This window comes from Paralichthys olivaceus, chromosome 19 (assembly GCF_024713975.1).
Source record: "Paralichthys olivaceus isolate ysfri-2021 chromosome 19, ASM2471397v2, whole genome shotgun sequence".
Classification (NCBI taxonomy): Eukaryota; Metazoa; Chordata; class Actinopteri; order Pleuronectiformes; family Paralichthyidae; genus Paralichthys; species Paralichthys olivaceus.
The window spans coordinates 696,428-714,332 of NC_091111.1; the positions used below are offsets into that span (position 1 = coordinate 696,428).

The following is a 17,905-nucleotide window of genomic DNA, read 5'->3' on the forward strand; positions in this document are numbered from 1 at the left end:
AATTAAAGCTGCAAGTTTTAACTGTCAGCGTGCAGTTGCTGGTCGTTGGTTGACATGGCCTGGTATTACGTCATGTATCTGCACAGTGCAAGGTGTTAAATCTTGTTGAGGTGTGCATTCTTTTGCCAGTAAGTGGTGCTATGACTATTTCAAATTTTGGCATGCAAATGTGGTCATATTGGACAATGTACAGTCAAATTTATGGAAGATGTAGATGTGTGCTTATCAAACATGAACTTTGATAAGCACACATCATGAACTAAAATTTGTTGTTATTAATATTTAATAGGGGGTTCTTTGGTAGTTTTTCCTCACTCTTGTTGAGGTCTATACAAATAATATTTGATTGATCGATGTTAGAAGGGTGAGGTGTGCTCTCACGTTGTCACTGTTAGTGGTCATGTTCAGAGCCAGCTGAGTCCAGGTTGTGGCCTCCGATATGTTTCCCAGTTCCTTGTGACACTATGAGCACAACAATATGATTAGTCTCATTGACTTCACAACAGTAACACACTGATGATGTGGCAGTGAAGGAAAGGCAAGAAAAGACACCCTGATATTTTGGCCTATAGCTAAAATCTGCTCCTGTTTTTGCTGGATTTTCAATCTTATTTTAAGTTTAAATTCTTTTGGTGTTTTTTGTATATGAGTTGATTTGAGCAGGTAGGTTGTGAAACCTGCTCAGCTCTGCTGATTTTATTTCAGCTGACCAGAGCATCATTTCAGGTCGCAATGTGGTGATGCAGATCCAAAAAGGAGCTGCCTGCCAAGGTAAACCTCCAATCTCCATTCTGTCTTAGACAAGAAGAGCAAGGGTGCAGGTATCTTGCTGGTGGTATCTACACTCGTGTGTCCTCAGAAATAACTGGGTCCTTCCTCTCCCCATTGGCTCTGGACCACAAGATTGGCCTGCTTTTGAGAGGCACTTTGGAAGTACTAGTCATTTGTGGATGAACGAGTTGGCTTTGCTTCCATTCTGCTTGCGGCTGAAGAGTTGATTTTCCCATAGCTCCAGTGGCCACATCACCCTTGAATACAACATAATGCTAAAGCACCATACCTTGTACTTTCCAGGCAGCTGGCTTGAGTCGATCTTGGTCAGGCCGAGGGTTGTCGCAGGGTTGTCTACAGACCACAGCTAGCAAGCTGAAGCTGTGTGCTTTTGATTCATGCATGCTTGAGCATCCAAGCTTTTCTATGCATTAGCATAGATGTTATTAGATTATTATAGGTTTGTCAGTTTAGTAACTGAAAGCAATAGCATTGGTTTATTTAAGATCTCAATGTTATAACAATGACATCCCCAGCAAAATGTTTTGTCGCGTCTGTTTACATCGACGACTATTGATGATGTTTCTGGCTTTCGCGACGACTTCTGACTGATGATGTAACAGCTTCTTGAAATGCTGTCCCAATTCATAGGGGAAGATTTCAACCATTACCCCTTTTAACGCCGTTTAAAGGGGCAAGATAACCCAAAGGGTAGGGAGAAGGGGTGAAATGAGATTGGGTGCAAGTCTACCCCATGTGAATACGCACCCCCCTGATTGTTGTTGTCTTCTCCCATCCACACCCACCCTATGAATCCTCATCTCGTTATTACTTGTCCTTGCGTTCCATAGTGCAACATCTGTCCTGGTACATCCATCTTCCATCCCGCCTCTTGGAGGGCCTTTGGGCTGTTTCCTTTGTGTAGGCTTCATAGTATTGTTGCATGTCTCATCTTAGGAAACTAGCAGGTAGGGTTATTAGCCCCCACACTCCCGCTGCAGTCACCAGTCTTTCCTAGTCGTTCTCCAGTCTTCCCTGGTTTTTCTCCAGTCTTCCCTGGACTCCAACTGACCTCTTGACAATAGTCACCGTCCCCAGAATTACAAAAAATTTGATTTTGGAACACAGAGTAAGTGTCCCAAAGATACAAGAGTCATATTGATGCAAACATTTACAGATGGTGGAAAACAAAAATCTTAAATATTTTTTTCACCCTTTCTTTAAGTTTGGAAATACAGTTCCCATCATGCTTTGGATCCACATTCTTCATAAGAACCGACCTATGCAGATGACGTTCGATGCATTTTTGAACCGTAATGAGATGGTCTGGTCTTCTTATTGAATTACCAGCTTGTCCCAACCTTAAAATTGTCATCTAGCTACAGAGCTATGGACGAGAAAGGTTGATTAAAAACATTGAGAAATTATTTTTTAACATGTCTAACATTAGTTGTTCAGTTGAGTACTTTCATTTCAAAATAAATTCTAACGTTTTTGCCTTGCTTGCTGTCGCCATTACCTCTTTGAAAAACACTTTGTCAGAGAGGCACCATGAATTGGGGTGGAAGGAAGCATTTGGAGGAGACTTTAAAATGTAATGTGAAAAGCTGTGACGCAATCAGTCTTCAAATATATATATACTCAGTTTATTAATCACACCTTCCTTTAAATCTGTGTCATGTATTAAAAAAGTACAGTGTGTCAGTGAGCAGCTTGTTTACCTTTGCAATGTAAAGTCTCACAGTCTTGGAGAAACCTGGACTGAGTTCCTCTGCCTGGGTGTTCAAATAGCACACAATACAAAGATTCTGTTTAATAATCATATTCCCATATAAAATATCATTACTAACTGAAAAGCAGATGAACAGTTAAGACCCACTGAATGAAGTCAACTTCATCGTTGCATTGTGGTTAATTGTCCCTGGGTTGATACCAGCCACAGAACATTAGGTCCTGTGCCTCTAAACTGTAATAACTGTGCAGAGTTTAGGTTGAGTGATCACCCCAGCACTTGGTGGTCTAGGTCTGATCACAATTCTGGAGTGGTTAATTTGTAGTGGGAACACATACTTTAAGTTTTAGCTCAACAGGCTTCTTTATCCAGTGCGCTTTATGCCACTAGCAACCTTCTTTCTTTTTAGCTAATTACAGACCCATATTGAACCTTCCCTTCATTTCTTAAGTTGTTGCTCACAAGTTGTGTGATGATTTGCAAAAGAATGGTCTGTTTGAAGGCTTTCAATCAGGATTTAGAATCCATCACAGCACATACACAATGCTGTTAATGACTGGTGACCTTTTCATGACATCAAACTGCTGCAAGATCTAACTGCTGCATTTGACACCATAGATCCCGAGATTCCATTACAAAGATTAGAACAACATGTAGGGATTAAAAGAACAGCACAATGCTGGGTTAAGTCGCACTCAGACAGATTACAATTAGTTAATGTTAACAACTCTCAGTTTATCCACTGAATGTGACCAGAGCAAACCAAACCTAAGTTAAACACCCTTAGACCAAAGCAGCAGCACTCTGTAATCCTATACCTTGAGGAAGTTCTCAAGGGCGTCATGTAGGGTGGAGTAGGGGGGGCTGTGGTAGAGGGCAGCAGCCGCCTTGCTCTCAATCCAGTCCAGGGTGGCTACCTGCAGAGACACAAACACTTGAAACACTCATATCAGAGGTATTATACCGTTTGAAAGTGTGATGATGAAGTTGCATTGGTAAGACCATAGTCAAACATAACAAGAACAATACATCCCTCTAGCTCACCTCATAGCTCCATCTACCCAGCAGGTAGAAACACATGGGGTCATCATCTCTGAGGAAGATAGCACGTTCCAGATGCTCCTAGGTGTAAAAAACAAATTCTCTACAAAACTCCCAAGATAGAAGCTCAACATGAACTGGGATAAGAAATGGTAAAACAATATGTACATTGTGTCATACAATCATAAGATTTCCAGATGACAGCTGTCACCATCCTTGTCAGCAGGGACTCCAGTTTGCTGTGTAGTTTTAACATTATCTGTTAGTTTTAATTCTCCAAAAAAAAGCAATGTTATAAAGTTAGAACTTCTGAATTATGAATTAATTATGAAGTCTAAAATCATAGGTGGTAGGTTACTAGGTCGTCTTCAAGGTCAAACAATTTATATAAAACCTTATAACATATCACAATACAATTTGAATAATTGAGTATATCTCTGTTATAGCAGGGTCCATATGAATAATCTTGGTAACTTTCTGCAGAGGTGTAAGCATCAGTATAGATGTTACTAGGTAAGAGCAAATGATGAACACAACATAAATAAGAACATGTCGCCTGTAGACCAAATACATGAAACTACCACATTTCTATGTGGTTGTTAAATAGGTGGTTTGATAAGGTTATTAATCAGTCTTACTCTTTACTGAACAAAACCTAGTTTATGTCATTTCACATGCTTCTCTTTGTCACTACAGCATTTTCTAAACGCTACATGTGTGCTTCAAAGCGGGAGTCAAGTTGTCAGCATCTTTGTGCATGTGCGCACATACATATACACATTCGTCCCGAGGTGGAGGAACCTCATCTACAGCCGTTGGCAAATTATACTCAATGCAGACAGACTGGCAGTGTAGTCTTGATTACCACTCAAAGCTCATTACACCACAGGTTTTGCCATTCACACTCTACTGCCTGAGCCACTTACGAACTATAGCAGCTCAGAGGTTACCTTCACACAAAGGCAGAACTGGCATTGTCTCGCAGGCACAAGGAACACATCATGTTAGCATACAATGAACATGATCTCACTTCCAGAAACAAATCATGATTGGAACACAACATATGTATGGATTATTAACTCATTTTACATACAATGGGTTAGTTTATAAGGTGCCTGTGTTTCAAACTAAATACTTGCTACAACAACAGATTGATGCTTGAAATATACATATTTATTTTCAGTTCCACCTCTTCAACCAAATTCGGTACAAAATATTTAAAAGCAGGAAAGTCATTGATCTATGAATGAATGTATTCTTATCCTATCTGTTGTCCACAGCTGCTTTACCTTAGCATTTGAATGTATAAAACATGGCTGTCCACACACAGTATGACTATACAGACCTCTACACACTGATGACCAATCAGTTACAACTCAATATTCAGTTTTTTTATCAATGAGACGTTACCTTCAGTAAGAGGCTGCTCTTCAGCTTGCCATGCATGCCCTCATACTGGGAGCTCAGTCTTGTCAGCACAGCAAACCTGGAGCCAAAAACAAGAACAACTGAGACATAGAAATATAACCACGTCGCCACTCAATGGAGCAATATTTAAACAGAATGTCAGGGAAAAGTTCATTATCATCTTACCATTTGTGACACTCAGCGTTAAGGCCATTCTTCTTCAGGGCCAGCTCTGCCTCCATACGACCTGCAACACCAGTTAAGTTTATTTCCAAAATCTGTTGAAGATGTAAACTTTTAAACTTTTCTCTTAAGTAAGATTACTGTGTTCTAGCAGGATGCAAAAGCAGTTTAGCATTTGTTAATGTGCTCTTTTTTTTCCTTTGATAAAGTGTGAGTACGACTTTTTTCTTGAGTAAGCGTTATACAAACGTGTGTGTATTGGTTAGTTAGTTACCTTGTTGTGCATATATCATCTTCTTTTGCTTGTCCTCAGTGGACTCATACACATCAATGTAGGCCCGAGCCAGTCTCCATAGAAACTCCCTGCTGTCTCCATACTGCAAGCACCAAACAAGAAAACCATCACACACTTTTTCTGGTATATTGATTTTCAAGGGCCAAAATAACTTTGAGGGGGCACCAAAGGTAATTAATGAATCAAAATGTATTTGTTTAGCCTATATTCACAAATCACAATTCTTCTCATAGGGCTTTAACAAGGTGTGACATCCTCTGCCCTGCCATGGCACTTGACATAAAGGTCAGGTACCTCCCGTTTCTCTGTCATCTTTGAGCTGTTTGTACAACTTAATTGAAGTCCACCTGTGGCAGAATATACTTATTGGATTATAACAATTTATTTAATAAAACATTTATTAAGAAGTGCTGTTATCATTGCTGCTGTTAATATAAACATCTTTACAGTATCTCCCATTAATTATCTCGACTATGGCAGCCCGCTTAGTTTAATGATTCTCCAAATCCACAATTCAGTTCAGACCTCTGTTATTGAGATTTGGGGGGCAGGTTGTACTGGGTACATGAGAAAAATTGGGGAGAAAATTTCCTTTGGAACATTTGGAAAAGTAAAGAGAAGAACACTTAAGAACATGTTAGACTTGACTTGACATAGAATAACGTAAACAAAATAGGGTGTGTGTGCCTCTCCCACAGTCTAAACGTCCAGAGTTTATTTCGTATATTTACAAAGTCTGTTTCAGTCTCCCCCACAAACCCAATATAGTTCATCCTCAATCCAGTTCAAACCAAAAACAGATACATGAAAATAATCTGTTTTGGGTTTTACCAGAGGTCTTACACAGCCATACAGCCCATCATATTCTAATCTGTATCCACAAAGTCTCTTATGCTGCTTTTAGACATGCACTGAATTCTGGAGATCATCCAGAGTTTCTTCAGAGCAGGTGCATGTGTAAAAGCAAATAAGAGAGCCCGGGCTCCTTTGTATTAAGTCTGCAGAATGTCCAGAGGAGTCGCTTTGTTTGGGGGGTGATGAATCTTTTAACAGGCACAAAAAGGAAAAAAAGAAGAAAACAAGTGCCTCCAGATAAAGCGTTGCCATACACAAGGAAGACAGTCGAAGAAGTCAAGAGAGTTTGTGGTGAGAAAAGCTGATGCTGGTAACGATGTGCTGTTAACAAAAACACATAATCTCCGCTTTGGGCGGCTGTGGCTGAGGGGTAGAGCATTTGTCTTCAAATCAGAAGGTCAGCAGTTCAATCCCCAGTCTTCCCAATCTGCATGCCGAAGTGTCCTTGGGCAAGATGCTGAACCCGAATTGCCCCCACAGAACAAAAAAGATGTGTGTATGTGTGAATGGGTGAACTGTACTGTAAAGCACCTTGAGTGGTCATCAAGACTAGAAAGGCGCTGTATAACCACAAACCATTTACCATTTACTAGTTAGAATCAATACATTACATCCTGCCTTTGCCTGTTGTACGACCACTCACCTGAATCCTGCAGAAGATTTGTTGCTGTTGTGAATGTGGCTGTGCAGAGAACCTTTGTACAGGTGTGAAAGGCAAACTGCAGAGAAAGTCCAGACCCAATTCTCTGGAGTTCACAGGACATGTCCACATGAACCATTTTTTTACTTACAAGATATCTCTAACTTGATGTTTGCAGCGCTAATTTCCTTAATGCACGTACAAATGCACCCCTTTTACCACCATAGATTGAATTTATTCTGTGAGAAATACTGATTGTTACATCTGTAACTATCACTATTACTGTCATTACAATAACCCTTCTGCCAGTGCTTAAAGGTCCAGTGTTTAAGATTTAGGTGAAAGGGAACTATTGGCAGACATTGAATGTAGAATAATCCTCATGATGTTTTCACTAGTTCATTTCATCTAAATTTATGAATTGTAGTTTTCTTTACCCCAGAAAAGACCCTTTATATTTAAATACTTTATATTTACATGAAGGGGGGTCCTCTCTAGTACCTTTAAACAGCACCTCCTTTCTCTTTTCCCTCTTCATCAATTTCTCACCTCTCATCCCAAACAAATTGAGGCAGGTGGCCACTCACCCCAAGATTTGGTCAAGGTAGAGGTTTCTTCCACTTAATGATAGTTTTTTCTCTCCACTGCCACTTAAGTGTTTGCTCTTTGTGGCAACTGTTGTGTTTCTGAACATTGTAAAATCTCATCCTATTTTTACAGTGCCCTGAGATAATGGCATGTTGTGATTTGTTAAGTAGTTTATAGTCACTGAACATGACAATTTCTACACAAATAACCTTTTTTCTGTTATAATTTTCAGCACTAGTTTATTGTCACATAAACAGTAAGTCAGTGTTCTATAACTGACCTCTGTTCTGTTGTCCAGCAGGAGTCGAAAGCCCTCTGCCTTTAAACTGGCATCTCCTGTGTGGAGGATGTCACTCTGCGCCAGAAGGAGAGCCAGCTCCCCACTGGGAACTTCAGTCACCAGTTGCAGCCTCCCCTGATCATCTTCTTCCTCCTCCAGCTCTCTACCTTCATCCACCTCCTCCTCCTGAGAGTCTTCCCGGCGGAGGGTTAGGACTGTGGCACAACTCCTGTCTTCATCCTCCTCAGATTCCTGCTCAGACTCCTGCTCAGGCTCCTGCTCAGGCTCCTGCTCTTCTCTGTCTGTGTCCCGGTCTGTGTAGTCTGACTCAGCATATGCTGTGGAGTAACTGGGACATATATTGACGATCATCTGTTATTTATGTAGGATTAATTTAGCTGGGAAAAGGTTGTAAATATATTCAAGAAACCGCAATTGCAATTTCACTCTACAGAGTATTGATTTGTTATTACTATTGCTGTTTACATTTTTAATTCAACCAAATAAAAAGTACATTCTAGGTCTGCCTATATTAATCCCTGGCACTTATTTCAAAACTTGAGATTCAATAATACATCATATATTTAGAATGGCAAAAGACCACGCATAAGGATTACCTGCTAAGAGCAAAATATGATGGAGGTATGGCCCTCACATATTTCTGACTATATTACTGGGCATCCAATTTGCATTGTGTATCATACTGGACACATACCATTTAGACAAAAATTGTCCCACTTGGGTAGGGATGGAGACACATCTGAACAGCTTTAATAGGTGTGTCAGTGCCTTTGCCTTTACCAGTGAACCTGTCTAACATTACTCCTGTAGTCAGTCACTCTCTTAGAATCTACTCACAATTCAGTAAAGATTTTAACCTACAAGCCTTTCCAGCCCAGTGGCATTCAACCATCTCTTCGCACCCTCAACTCAGGACACAGAATTCAACGTGTGGCATGGGAGGGGCTTGAAATGTTTTTGTGAGCTCTTCATGGACATCAAATTTGCCTCTTTCGAACAGATGTCAAGAAAATTTAAGATACCCAGTTCCCATTTTTTTTATATTTACAGATAAAGCATTATATTACAGGGTTTGTCCCCCAATTTTCCAATAAGCCTTCCAACAAAATAATTGATAGTATCATGTCTTCTAATCCAACAGACAAAGGTGCAATTACATCTATACTAGGGCTAATCTCTAACTTGTAGTGCCCTTCCTTGTCCTCTATTAGGAATGCATGGGAACAAGATTTGCAAATAACAATTGATAAGGGAACTTGGACAAAGATTTTGAAGAGAGTACACTCTTCCTCCATGTGTGCCTGACACTCTCTGCTTCAATTTAAAGTGGTACATCGGGTGCATCTATCCAAATCCAAACTCACTGAACTATACCTAGAAATTGACCCGGCATGTGACAGGTGTAAATCGGCGGATGCAACACTGATTCACATATTCTGGCTATGCCACAACCTGGAAGAGTATTGGAAAGCTCTTTTTCAAAGCTCTTTCTATAGCATTAATGGTTAAAATTGATCCAGACCCCCTTATTTTGCTGTTAAGAATAATTCCTGAGGGGATGCAGTTGTCTGATGGGGGTCATAGGGTCATAGCTTTCACTGCCCTTTTGGTTCGTCACCTGATACTTTTGAGGTGTAAGGATGCTGCGTCACCCTCAGTCTCCCACTGTATAAAGGAAGTGCTGTTTAACCTGAAGCTTGAAAAAAGGAATGAATAATGACATTATTATTCTGGGACCCTTGACAAACACATGCAGCTGACCTCTAATGATATCTTATATATTTCTTACATTTTTTAAATTCATTACACGGCACTAGTGCCTTGAATTACGATGGTTTGTCATTGTGTATACACTTCAGATATGTGCATGGAGTCAGTTCGGCCAACTGAGTGACGGCAGGGGTTAGGGGATGTACGTTGTGGGGTGGGAATTGTGTTCTTTATGATTTGTGTGTGTAAATTGTGAAATTCAAAAAAGTTTGAAAGAAAAAAAAAATTCTAGATGGTAATTTGTTTTATTTGTCAAGGCTTATAGATAATGTATCATAGATCTCTGCATCCACCTTAATATTATGGAGGTCTAAAATAAAATAAATACCATGTTGATATTATGTTGGTTGGAGAGGCAGCATAACGACAACAGCAGAGATAGGATGTTACGATCGTTTATTTGTGATAAATATGTCAGAAGACAAGACCGAGAGAGATTTTGAAGAGATAAGTTGAAACCTGCTGGCCAGGCCCGACGCTCTAGGCAAAGATTTAACCCCAATTTTTGCAACGTACCATACCAGCAACAACACACAAATGCCAATACGCCGTACAAATAAAATGCTAATAAAACGCTGGTGTGCGCAAAGTGCTAACAGTATTAAAGTATGATGCAACATGCATTTTGCGGATCCATACCATGAGTCATGACAGCACAAGAACAAAGGCTGTCTTATCAGCAGTGCATCTTGAGGGTGCGCACAGAGTGTTGGCGGCAGTGCGTGCTGCACAACTGCAGCGGGACCGCTCTAAATGCTGTTATAGGCATACGTTCTTGTACTGTGCTGTTGCTCATTAAAGGAACTTAAAGAGATAGAAGTCATACAAGTCTGTACTTTAACAGACATGCTTGTTGTGCTAGCGGTCTCTAGGCTCGGTGGTTCAGCATCCTCCTTGCCGCCACTCCCGGGATCAATATATTTTAACAGCGAACCCCCCTGTTTTTGGGATGCTTGCTCCTTCAACAGTTGCCTTATTTTATATTCACAGCCAGACAGTTTCAGTCATTTAGACATGCTGCAGTATCCTCTAAGTGTGTTTTTCCCTCTCAAAGACAATCTCTGATAAAGTTAAACAAAGTTAAATTGAATGACCGAGTGGCTCTCGAGAGCTGGAGGCAGGAGGCAGTGAAAGAGATGGCAGCATCTTGAAAGGCAGTATGTCTATGTAGGCATTTAACCGCTGTAGGTCTAAGATGGGACGTGTTCTGCCAGCTGGGGAAACAAAGTGCACCTCGAGATGCAGAGCCTTCGTCCCGACAGTCAACACTCACTGAGGCGTTCGGTCGACAAAGTAAATATAAACGGAACAGCGCAAAATGGTGTGCGCTCATTGAAAGTGAAGTTCGCTACATCGCAAAAGGTAAAAATCACTGAGAAATAAAAGTTTATTGTCTTTGAAAGGGTGTGCATTATTATTATATATTATCATGTTGACAATAATATCGTTTATTGGCGATAATTCATGTGACAATATATCATCCAGCAAAATTTGTTATCCTCCCAGGCCTAATCTCATCCTTCTGCCATACATCCATGGCTCTTTATGAGCACCCAGGATGACAGCCCTTCTTAACGTGCGCTGTACACACTCTCTGGTAACGTGAGGCTGTTCAACCTTATCTAACACACCCTGGGAGACAGCATGAAACACTGCTGGCATGATTGGCATATTGGTCAGTTCTTTTGGGCAGAGTTTTCTGCACCAACCAAATCTTCATGACATTATGGCAGATGACATTGCTGTACTAATGTCCCTTGTAAGTTGGAAATGAATGACTGTCTATTAGGCTCATGGTGTCCTTGTCCTCTGGGTTGTCTGTTCTCCTAAGAGCTGCCAATAAAATGACAAGTACTTTGCCTGAACGGGCTGCTCATGTGCCTGCACTAAAAGTCAGACAATTCACACTCTTTCAGTGGACTAGCATGGATTAGCCTTAACCCGCTCTGAACCCAGAGACGTTAAGGCTACCATCTCCCGCTCAACTGGAGGCATATCCCCAGTTCCTGTCTCGGAGCATACTGGATCTTAACCAGTCTCCGGCAACATGCATTGAACTGAGATGCGCCACCAGGGATGTTCCATGCCTTCTGAGCATCTGAAGGTAGTCACCAGCCACAGGTTCAGAAATTGGTTGCTGGGACTGTTGAGACTGAAAAAAAAAACAGATTCACCCAAAACAATTCTAATGTAGGTTCAATGTATGTTACTGCTACTGGATGATTGAATTCCCTTCGGGATCAATAAAGTATCTATCTATCTATCTATCTATCTATCTATCTATCTATCTATTTGTCTATTTGTCTGGGGAAGTTGATCTTGCCAGTATATTAGGGCTCTGGCATTAGTTGCCCAATAGTAATGTTGGAACACTGGAAGGTAATGTGTATGTCAGGACCAGATTATTTTCTACCGGACAGTAAAATCCTACCTGGGGTTCAAAATGCCAAATATCACAACATTATTATCTTTGACCACTGTCCTGTTTTTATATCACTGAGGCTGTTGGAACAGACAAACACGCCTAAGGGATGGCAATTTGATCCCCAACTGCTTACGAGGAAACAATTCTGTGAATATCCACATTAAACTATGAGACGTCATTCGTCTCAAAGACATTGTGTCATCGATATTACAAGTAAAAAGAAACAAGTGAAAATAGAAGAAAAGTTAAAGAAAATGGCTCTCAAATTTAAGATTAATAAGATAGTTTGTGAAAGAATTTCAAAAGCATTTACATTTACCAGGCAGACTAACTTTGAATTTGGAGACAAACTGCTGGCAAGACGGCTGTGTAAAAAAAGGAAAATGATAGGACCATTCACACAGAGGGGCACATGTGAGAATGCTGTTCATTGACTACAGTTCAGCGTTCAATACCATCGTGCCCCTGAAGCTCGTCATCAAGCTCAGAAACCTTGGGCTCAACACTGCTCTCTGTGATTGGACACTGAACTATCTGACGGACAGACCCCAGGCAGTGCGGATAGACAGCACCACATCCTCCACCCTGATTCAGCACCGGCGCCTCCCCAGGGCTGCATGCTCAGCTTCTCCTGTACTCCCTGTTCATGCATGTCTGCATGGCCACAGCTCCAACTCCCTCATTAAATCTGCTGATGACACAACCGTCATAGGCCCGAACACCGGCGACGATGAGATGGCCTACACAGAGGTCAGAGCCCTGACATCTTGGTGCAAGGACAACAACCTCCATCTCAACATCAGCAAAACAAAGGAGCTGATTGTGGACTACAGGAAGAGACAAGGAGTAAAACACCCCCCTCTCCGTCAACGGGACTATGGTGGAGAGAGTCAGCAGCTTCAGGTTCCTAGGGTTCACATCAGTGATGACCTGATCTGGACTCACCACACAGACTCAATCACAAAGACAGCGGCTCTTCTTCATCTCCAGGCTGCGGAGGTTCAACATGGACCCCAGGATTCTCTGCAACTTTTACAGGTGCACCATTGAGAGTATCCTGACTGGCTGCATCACCGCCTGGTATGGCAACTGCACCACCCTGAACCGTAAGGTTCTACAGAGGCTGGTGAAGTCTGAGCGCATTAACAGGACCGAGCTGCCATCCATGCCCTGCTCTCACTTTAACTAATAAACACTCATCACTAGTTATCAGGACCTGATCAGTACATGAAGTAACTCAGTGTTTGTTTGATTCCAGAGTTTATGAGACTCATTTATACATCATGAAAAATGACTCATGAGACGAGACGCTCACAGTCAGGACTCAGTGATAAAATGACCGGAGCGACACACAGACATGATCCAACACCCTTGATTAATAACAAAACACATGATCGTAAGTTTGTTACTAAATCATCCCAATAAAAAATGTACTTTGAACTCGTTCTCTTTAAGTGTGAACTGACACAACACTGCAAACAGCAGCTACTGCACAACAGCCAACATTGACAGGCAGAAGTAGTAGAACTGGATCATCACACTCCTGTGAGCAATCCTGCATGAGACTGAGGTTAGGTCCGCCTTTACTTATTTGCATATGGACACAGAAATACATAAATAAATAAATTTGGAAATAAATAAATATGGAAATAAAATCAAGACATTTATTTCTACATGTATTTATTTATTTATACTTAAGTCATTTCTGGTCCTCCATACTCCACAGCACCTGCTAGCAGCAATTGGCGCAAAATAGATATGATGTGAGTTACTTCCGATTTGGATGCAGTTGGAGCAGGACAGAGGAAGAGTCAAAGCCGCAGTGTGTGGTATGTGGCGATGTTCTTAGCAATGATCCATGAAACTGAAGCATTAGAGCTCCACGATATTAGGAAAACATGCCATAACATTGTTTAATATTGGGAAGACGATATGACTTGCTATAAATAAATATTAACAGTCCCTGGTTATGGATGCACAGATAACGGACAACTTCCCAGCCGAGAGAAGGCGCATAGCCCCGCCAAGTTGGGGCAGACACCAGTTTACAGTTTTTAGTGGCACTGTTAGTAATTGACATCCTCTCTTGGGTCTCATTCACATGAGTGTTTCATTTCCAATTTAACTCTTGAACTTACCAAGACATGTTGGACCATTCTATGCTTTCAACTTTGTGGGAACAGTTTGGGGAAGGCCCTTTTCTGTTCCCACATGACTCTGCCTCATAGCACAAAGCAAGGTTCATAAAGGCATGGCTGTGAGTTTGGTGTGGAAGAACTTGACTGGCCTGCACAGAGCCCTGACCTCAACCCCAGTGAACACCTTTGGGAGGAATCAGAATGGAGATTGCGAGCCAGGACCTCTCATGTGTCTGACCTCACAAATGCTCTTCTAGTTGAAGGGCAAAACTTGACATAGACATTAGACACACTCCAAAATCTTCTAGAATGCTTTCTCAGAAGAGTGGAGCTGCAAAAGCAAAGGAGGTAAATGATTGTTGTTGCTGGGGGGGGGGGGGGGGGGTTTGGATTTTACTGAGAGAAACTATAATGGCTGGGGACAATGTCAATGACGCATTTGACTTTGGTGGCCAAGTAACTGCTGCATGGTTGTGTAGCTCTGGAAACTGGTGGTGTAACACTAAGCCCACCAGAAAAACAAGATCAAGAATATGCCAAAACAAAAGCACCACCAACCCATTACATACCCTCCTTCGCTGGTCTCTTCATATGTGCTGGCCATGCCCTGGCTGGCAGTGAAATAGATGGAGCTGGAGCTGGCGGAATCAGTGCGCTCTCTGTGGACAACATGACGGCGCCTACGTACTCGCTGACTGTCCTCCACTCCCTTTCTGAATGTGATGGAGGAGGAAGAGCAAGATCAGTCAAACAGTTTCAAAAACCTCCATGTAGGGACCCAACCCCATTTAGAAAATGGAATTTGTTTCATACCATGATTTTAACATTTTGTTCTCTGAAGATGCAAAATGCAGCTGCTAGAGCCTCAAAAGAACCAAAAACCTACTTAGTTGGTACTGTGTTGTACAGTTACTGTGATTTCATGCTGCATTAGCTAGTTTACATGCAAAGTCATTCAGCCTTTCTCAACAAATCTCTGGTCTGTCGGGCCATTACTTTCTGTCTTTAGCTCAATTTACCATCAGAATACAGTGCTTTCTTTCATTTGGAATTTTGGTGTTTCCACACAAGAGAAACCACATAGTTTGACCAACTCACACTGTATGTATCTGCCCGTATTAAAGAAAGTACCTGTACTGATTGAAAGACTCAAACACAAAAGAATGACTTGGCCAGGAATATCACAGCACATATTCTCTCTTTGAGTGGCTGGGATGGAAGATCTATTCCCTCCCTTGAATGAATGTATATAAAAAACTGATGCTACTTTTGCACAATTTTTATTTGAACATGCATGCTGATTATGCTTCATAGACTTCCATGGGTGTTTTTTGTGGTCTTTTTCTTCCACCCTTTTTCATCTTCACTGTCTGGATAAATCTGACTATTGTTGCAACCTTTCTCTTGAAAAAAATAAAACCTGAACAGACCGTAAATTAATACTGTATATCATTCACATATTAGTAAAAGCATGAATGTTATTTTAATGTTAACACATGACAAAAATAAGAAATAATCAAATAAAGAAAGAAAGAATATCACCTTTCATCACAGGTGATCATAGGAACTGGGTACTGTAATGCTTTAAAGGAAACTACAGTGGATACGTAGATTTGACTAATCAACTACACACAATGGTTTCATTTTAATGTTCTGGTTAAAATGACCATTTGGTATAATATGGGAGGCACATTACAATAGGCTCAGTACAGCTTATGACACTGTCACTTACTTGACATCTTGGATGATTTGCAGGGCGATGTCCTTCAGGCCGCCCCTCAGCTCAGCCACCTCTGAGCGCAGTGAATCCACGCAGCTCAGCACCTGGTCCAGCTGGTTCCTAAGCTCCAGTTGCTGCTCTGGGGACAAACCCTGTACCACTGCCTCCACTGCTGCCAGAGCCTGCTGCTGAGCCTTCTCCTCTGGAGACAGGGAGAGAGAACAAGTTTATCATATGGGTGACAAAATCAACAACAAACACACACACACCAGTTCCAGGTAACCCACCCTTGGCTTGCAGTGTCTCCTGCAGCATCTCCGCTCCAGCCCCGTCAAACAGTCGGTGGGATGGACGGTCCTCAAGCACCAGTTTCTGGAATCTTCTCTTACTGATCTCTCTGTAAATCATGAGGGCAATCATACCCAAACTGGCAGTAGCTCCAACAGCTAGTCCGATCAAACCATTCCTGCCGAGCGGTGTGTTCATGTCGTTACTCGGAGCAGACACTACTCGTTTCTAAATATCGTTAATGTCGGTTATTAACAGAGGCCGCTGTGTCGCACCATTACAGAGCCTCAGTCTGGAACCAGCATGCCCAGCGAGTCCCTCTGCCCCGGTTTCAGTTTGGCTAGCAGTACAAACCACTTTTCATAAGTTACATTAACATTAAATCGTTAAATGTTAAAGGTTCTTCTGGGACCACAATTATAGATGTCGACACTTGTTAAAGCCAAACATCTGTTTACATCAAAATGTGTGATGATGCTATGAATCTAAACGTCCTCGTTACCTCGCATCCGCACCCCGCAGCACAAACGTCAATGAGGACAGCAACTTCCGGTTTCAATTTATAAAATAAAACGTGTTGCTATCATAAGACATCCATTGTTGACATACGAACTGAAGCCAATTTCCGTCTGTACATTGAATTCCTTCATCCAGCATTCAGTGTTGAGTGATAAGTAACCGATACAGTCAAACAAAATAATAATATTTAATATTTGATCCGTTTGTGCACAGAAAATCCCTTTAATAATCGTAATAATAGTAATTTTAGCAATAGTAATTTTCTTCAGATTAACTTCAATATATGGGAAGTAATCTGTATTCAGGGGAGAAACAAGAACAATTACATTGGAAGAGAGTATGAGTGATTTGTCTTATTCTCCTTTGAAGAAATAGAAGGGAAAAGTAGAGCAAGCATTGTCTGAGGAATGGGGATTTCACACAATACATGATGGAGCAGTGATAAAACTGATAGTAAGAAAGGCAATAGAAGAACGGTTAGATGAGAGGAATAGTCGACTTAAATGATGATGAAGAAGAATAGATGTTGACACAGGAAAGGAGTCAACGCTGGATGTCACATCGGTCTCCAATGACATGTGAAATGTGTACCAAGAGGGAACCAAAGTTGGTGACCATTATCCAGTCTCATGCATTATAAACACTGATGCAGGTGCACTCAGATCCAATGGATGGAAAATAAATAAAGCAAAAAGGACTTATTGGTGAAAGTTTGGTGACTGGATAGGGAACACAACTGCAGTAGGAGATGTGTAGGGAATGATCAAAAATGAGTGGAGTTATCATGTGCTGTCATATGGAAAATTAGGCTTCCCAAGGTTTTTTATTGATTTTTTAAGGGTAAAGAAATTCTCTGTGTTGAGAAATTAGTGGATAAAATAACAGATATAATAAATAAAAAATTTATTCATTACTTTTTGTATCAGGGCTTCAGACTAACTTTTAACATTGGTTTCATTGGTACACAAGCACATAATGTAAGTGCACCGAAATTTGTCACTGAGCCTTTTTTGGCACCACAGTAATACACGATTATACCTTTTCTTGACAGTTCCTATAAGTTGGTAATTTCTTTACTTGTGCTGGGTTCGATTCCATTTGATTTGTTCGAATGTTGATTTAGTCAAGGATATGTCAGTGTACAAAAAAATTTCTGGATATGAAAGAAATTCTCAAAGAACAAAAGTTGTAAACTGTCCAAGGTAAACCTCTCACTTGGTGCATTGTTAAAA

General features: G+C 41.1%; 2 protein-coding genes across 2 annotated transcripts in view; one reads left to right on the forward strand and one right to left on the reverse strand.

Moving 5' to 3' along the window:
- The window catches only part of rad51b (RAD51 paralog B), a 23,983-nt gene extending 15,663 nt beyond the window's left edge, over positions 1-8,320 (forward strand). Inside the window, exon 11 of the mRNA XM_069515645.1 lies at positions 7,814-8,320. The gene's annotated coding sequence lies outside the window, so the exon portion shown is untranslated. The remainder of the gene's footprint in view (positions 1-7,813) is intronic.
- The window catches only part of rmdn3 (regulator of microtubule dynamics 3), a 17,770-nt gene extending 1,070 nt beyond the window's left edge, over positions 1-16,700 (reverse strand). Inside the window, exons 1-11 of the mRNA XM_069515644.1 lie at positions 16,154-16,700; positions 15,879-16,068; positions 14,716-14,859; positions 7,793-8,141; positions 5,409-5,511; positions 5,138-5,198; positions 4,955-5,030; positions 3,548-3,625; positions 3,322-3,420; positions 2,493-2,546; positions 382-462 (exon numbers count right to left, since the gene is read on the reverse strand). Of these exons, the coding sequence (XP_069371745.1) occupies positions 382-462; positions 2,493-2,546; positions 3,322-3,420; positions 3,548-3,625; positions 4,955-5,030; positions 5,138-5,198; positions 5,409-5,511; positions 7,793-8,141; positions 14,716-14,859; positions 15,879-16,068; positions 16,154-16,352 (1,434 nt within the window). The 5' untranslated portion in view covers positions 16,353-16,700. The remainder of the gene's footprint in view (positions 1-381; positions 463-2,492; positions 2,547-3,321; positions 3,421-3,547; positions 3,626-4,954; positions 5,031-5,137; positions 5,199-5,408; positions 5,512-7,792; positions 8,142-14,715; positions 14,860-15,878; positions 16,069-16,153) is intronic.
- Between the last annotated feature and the right edge of the window lie 1,205 nt (positions 16,701-17,905).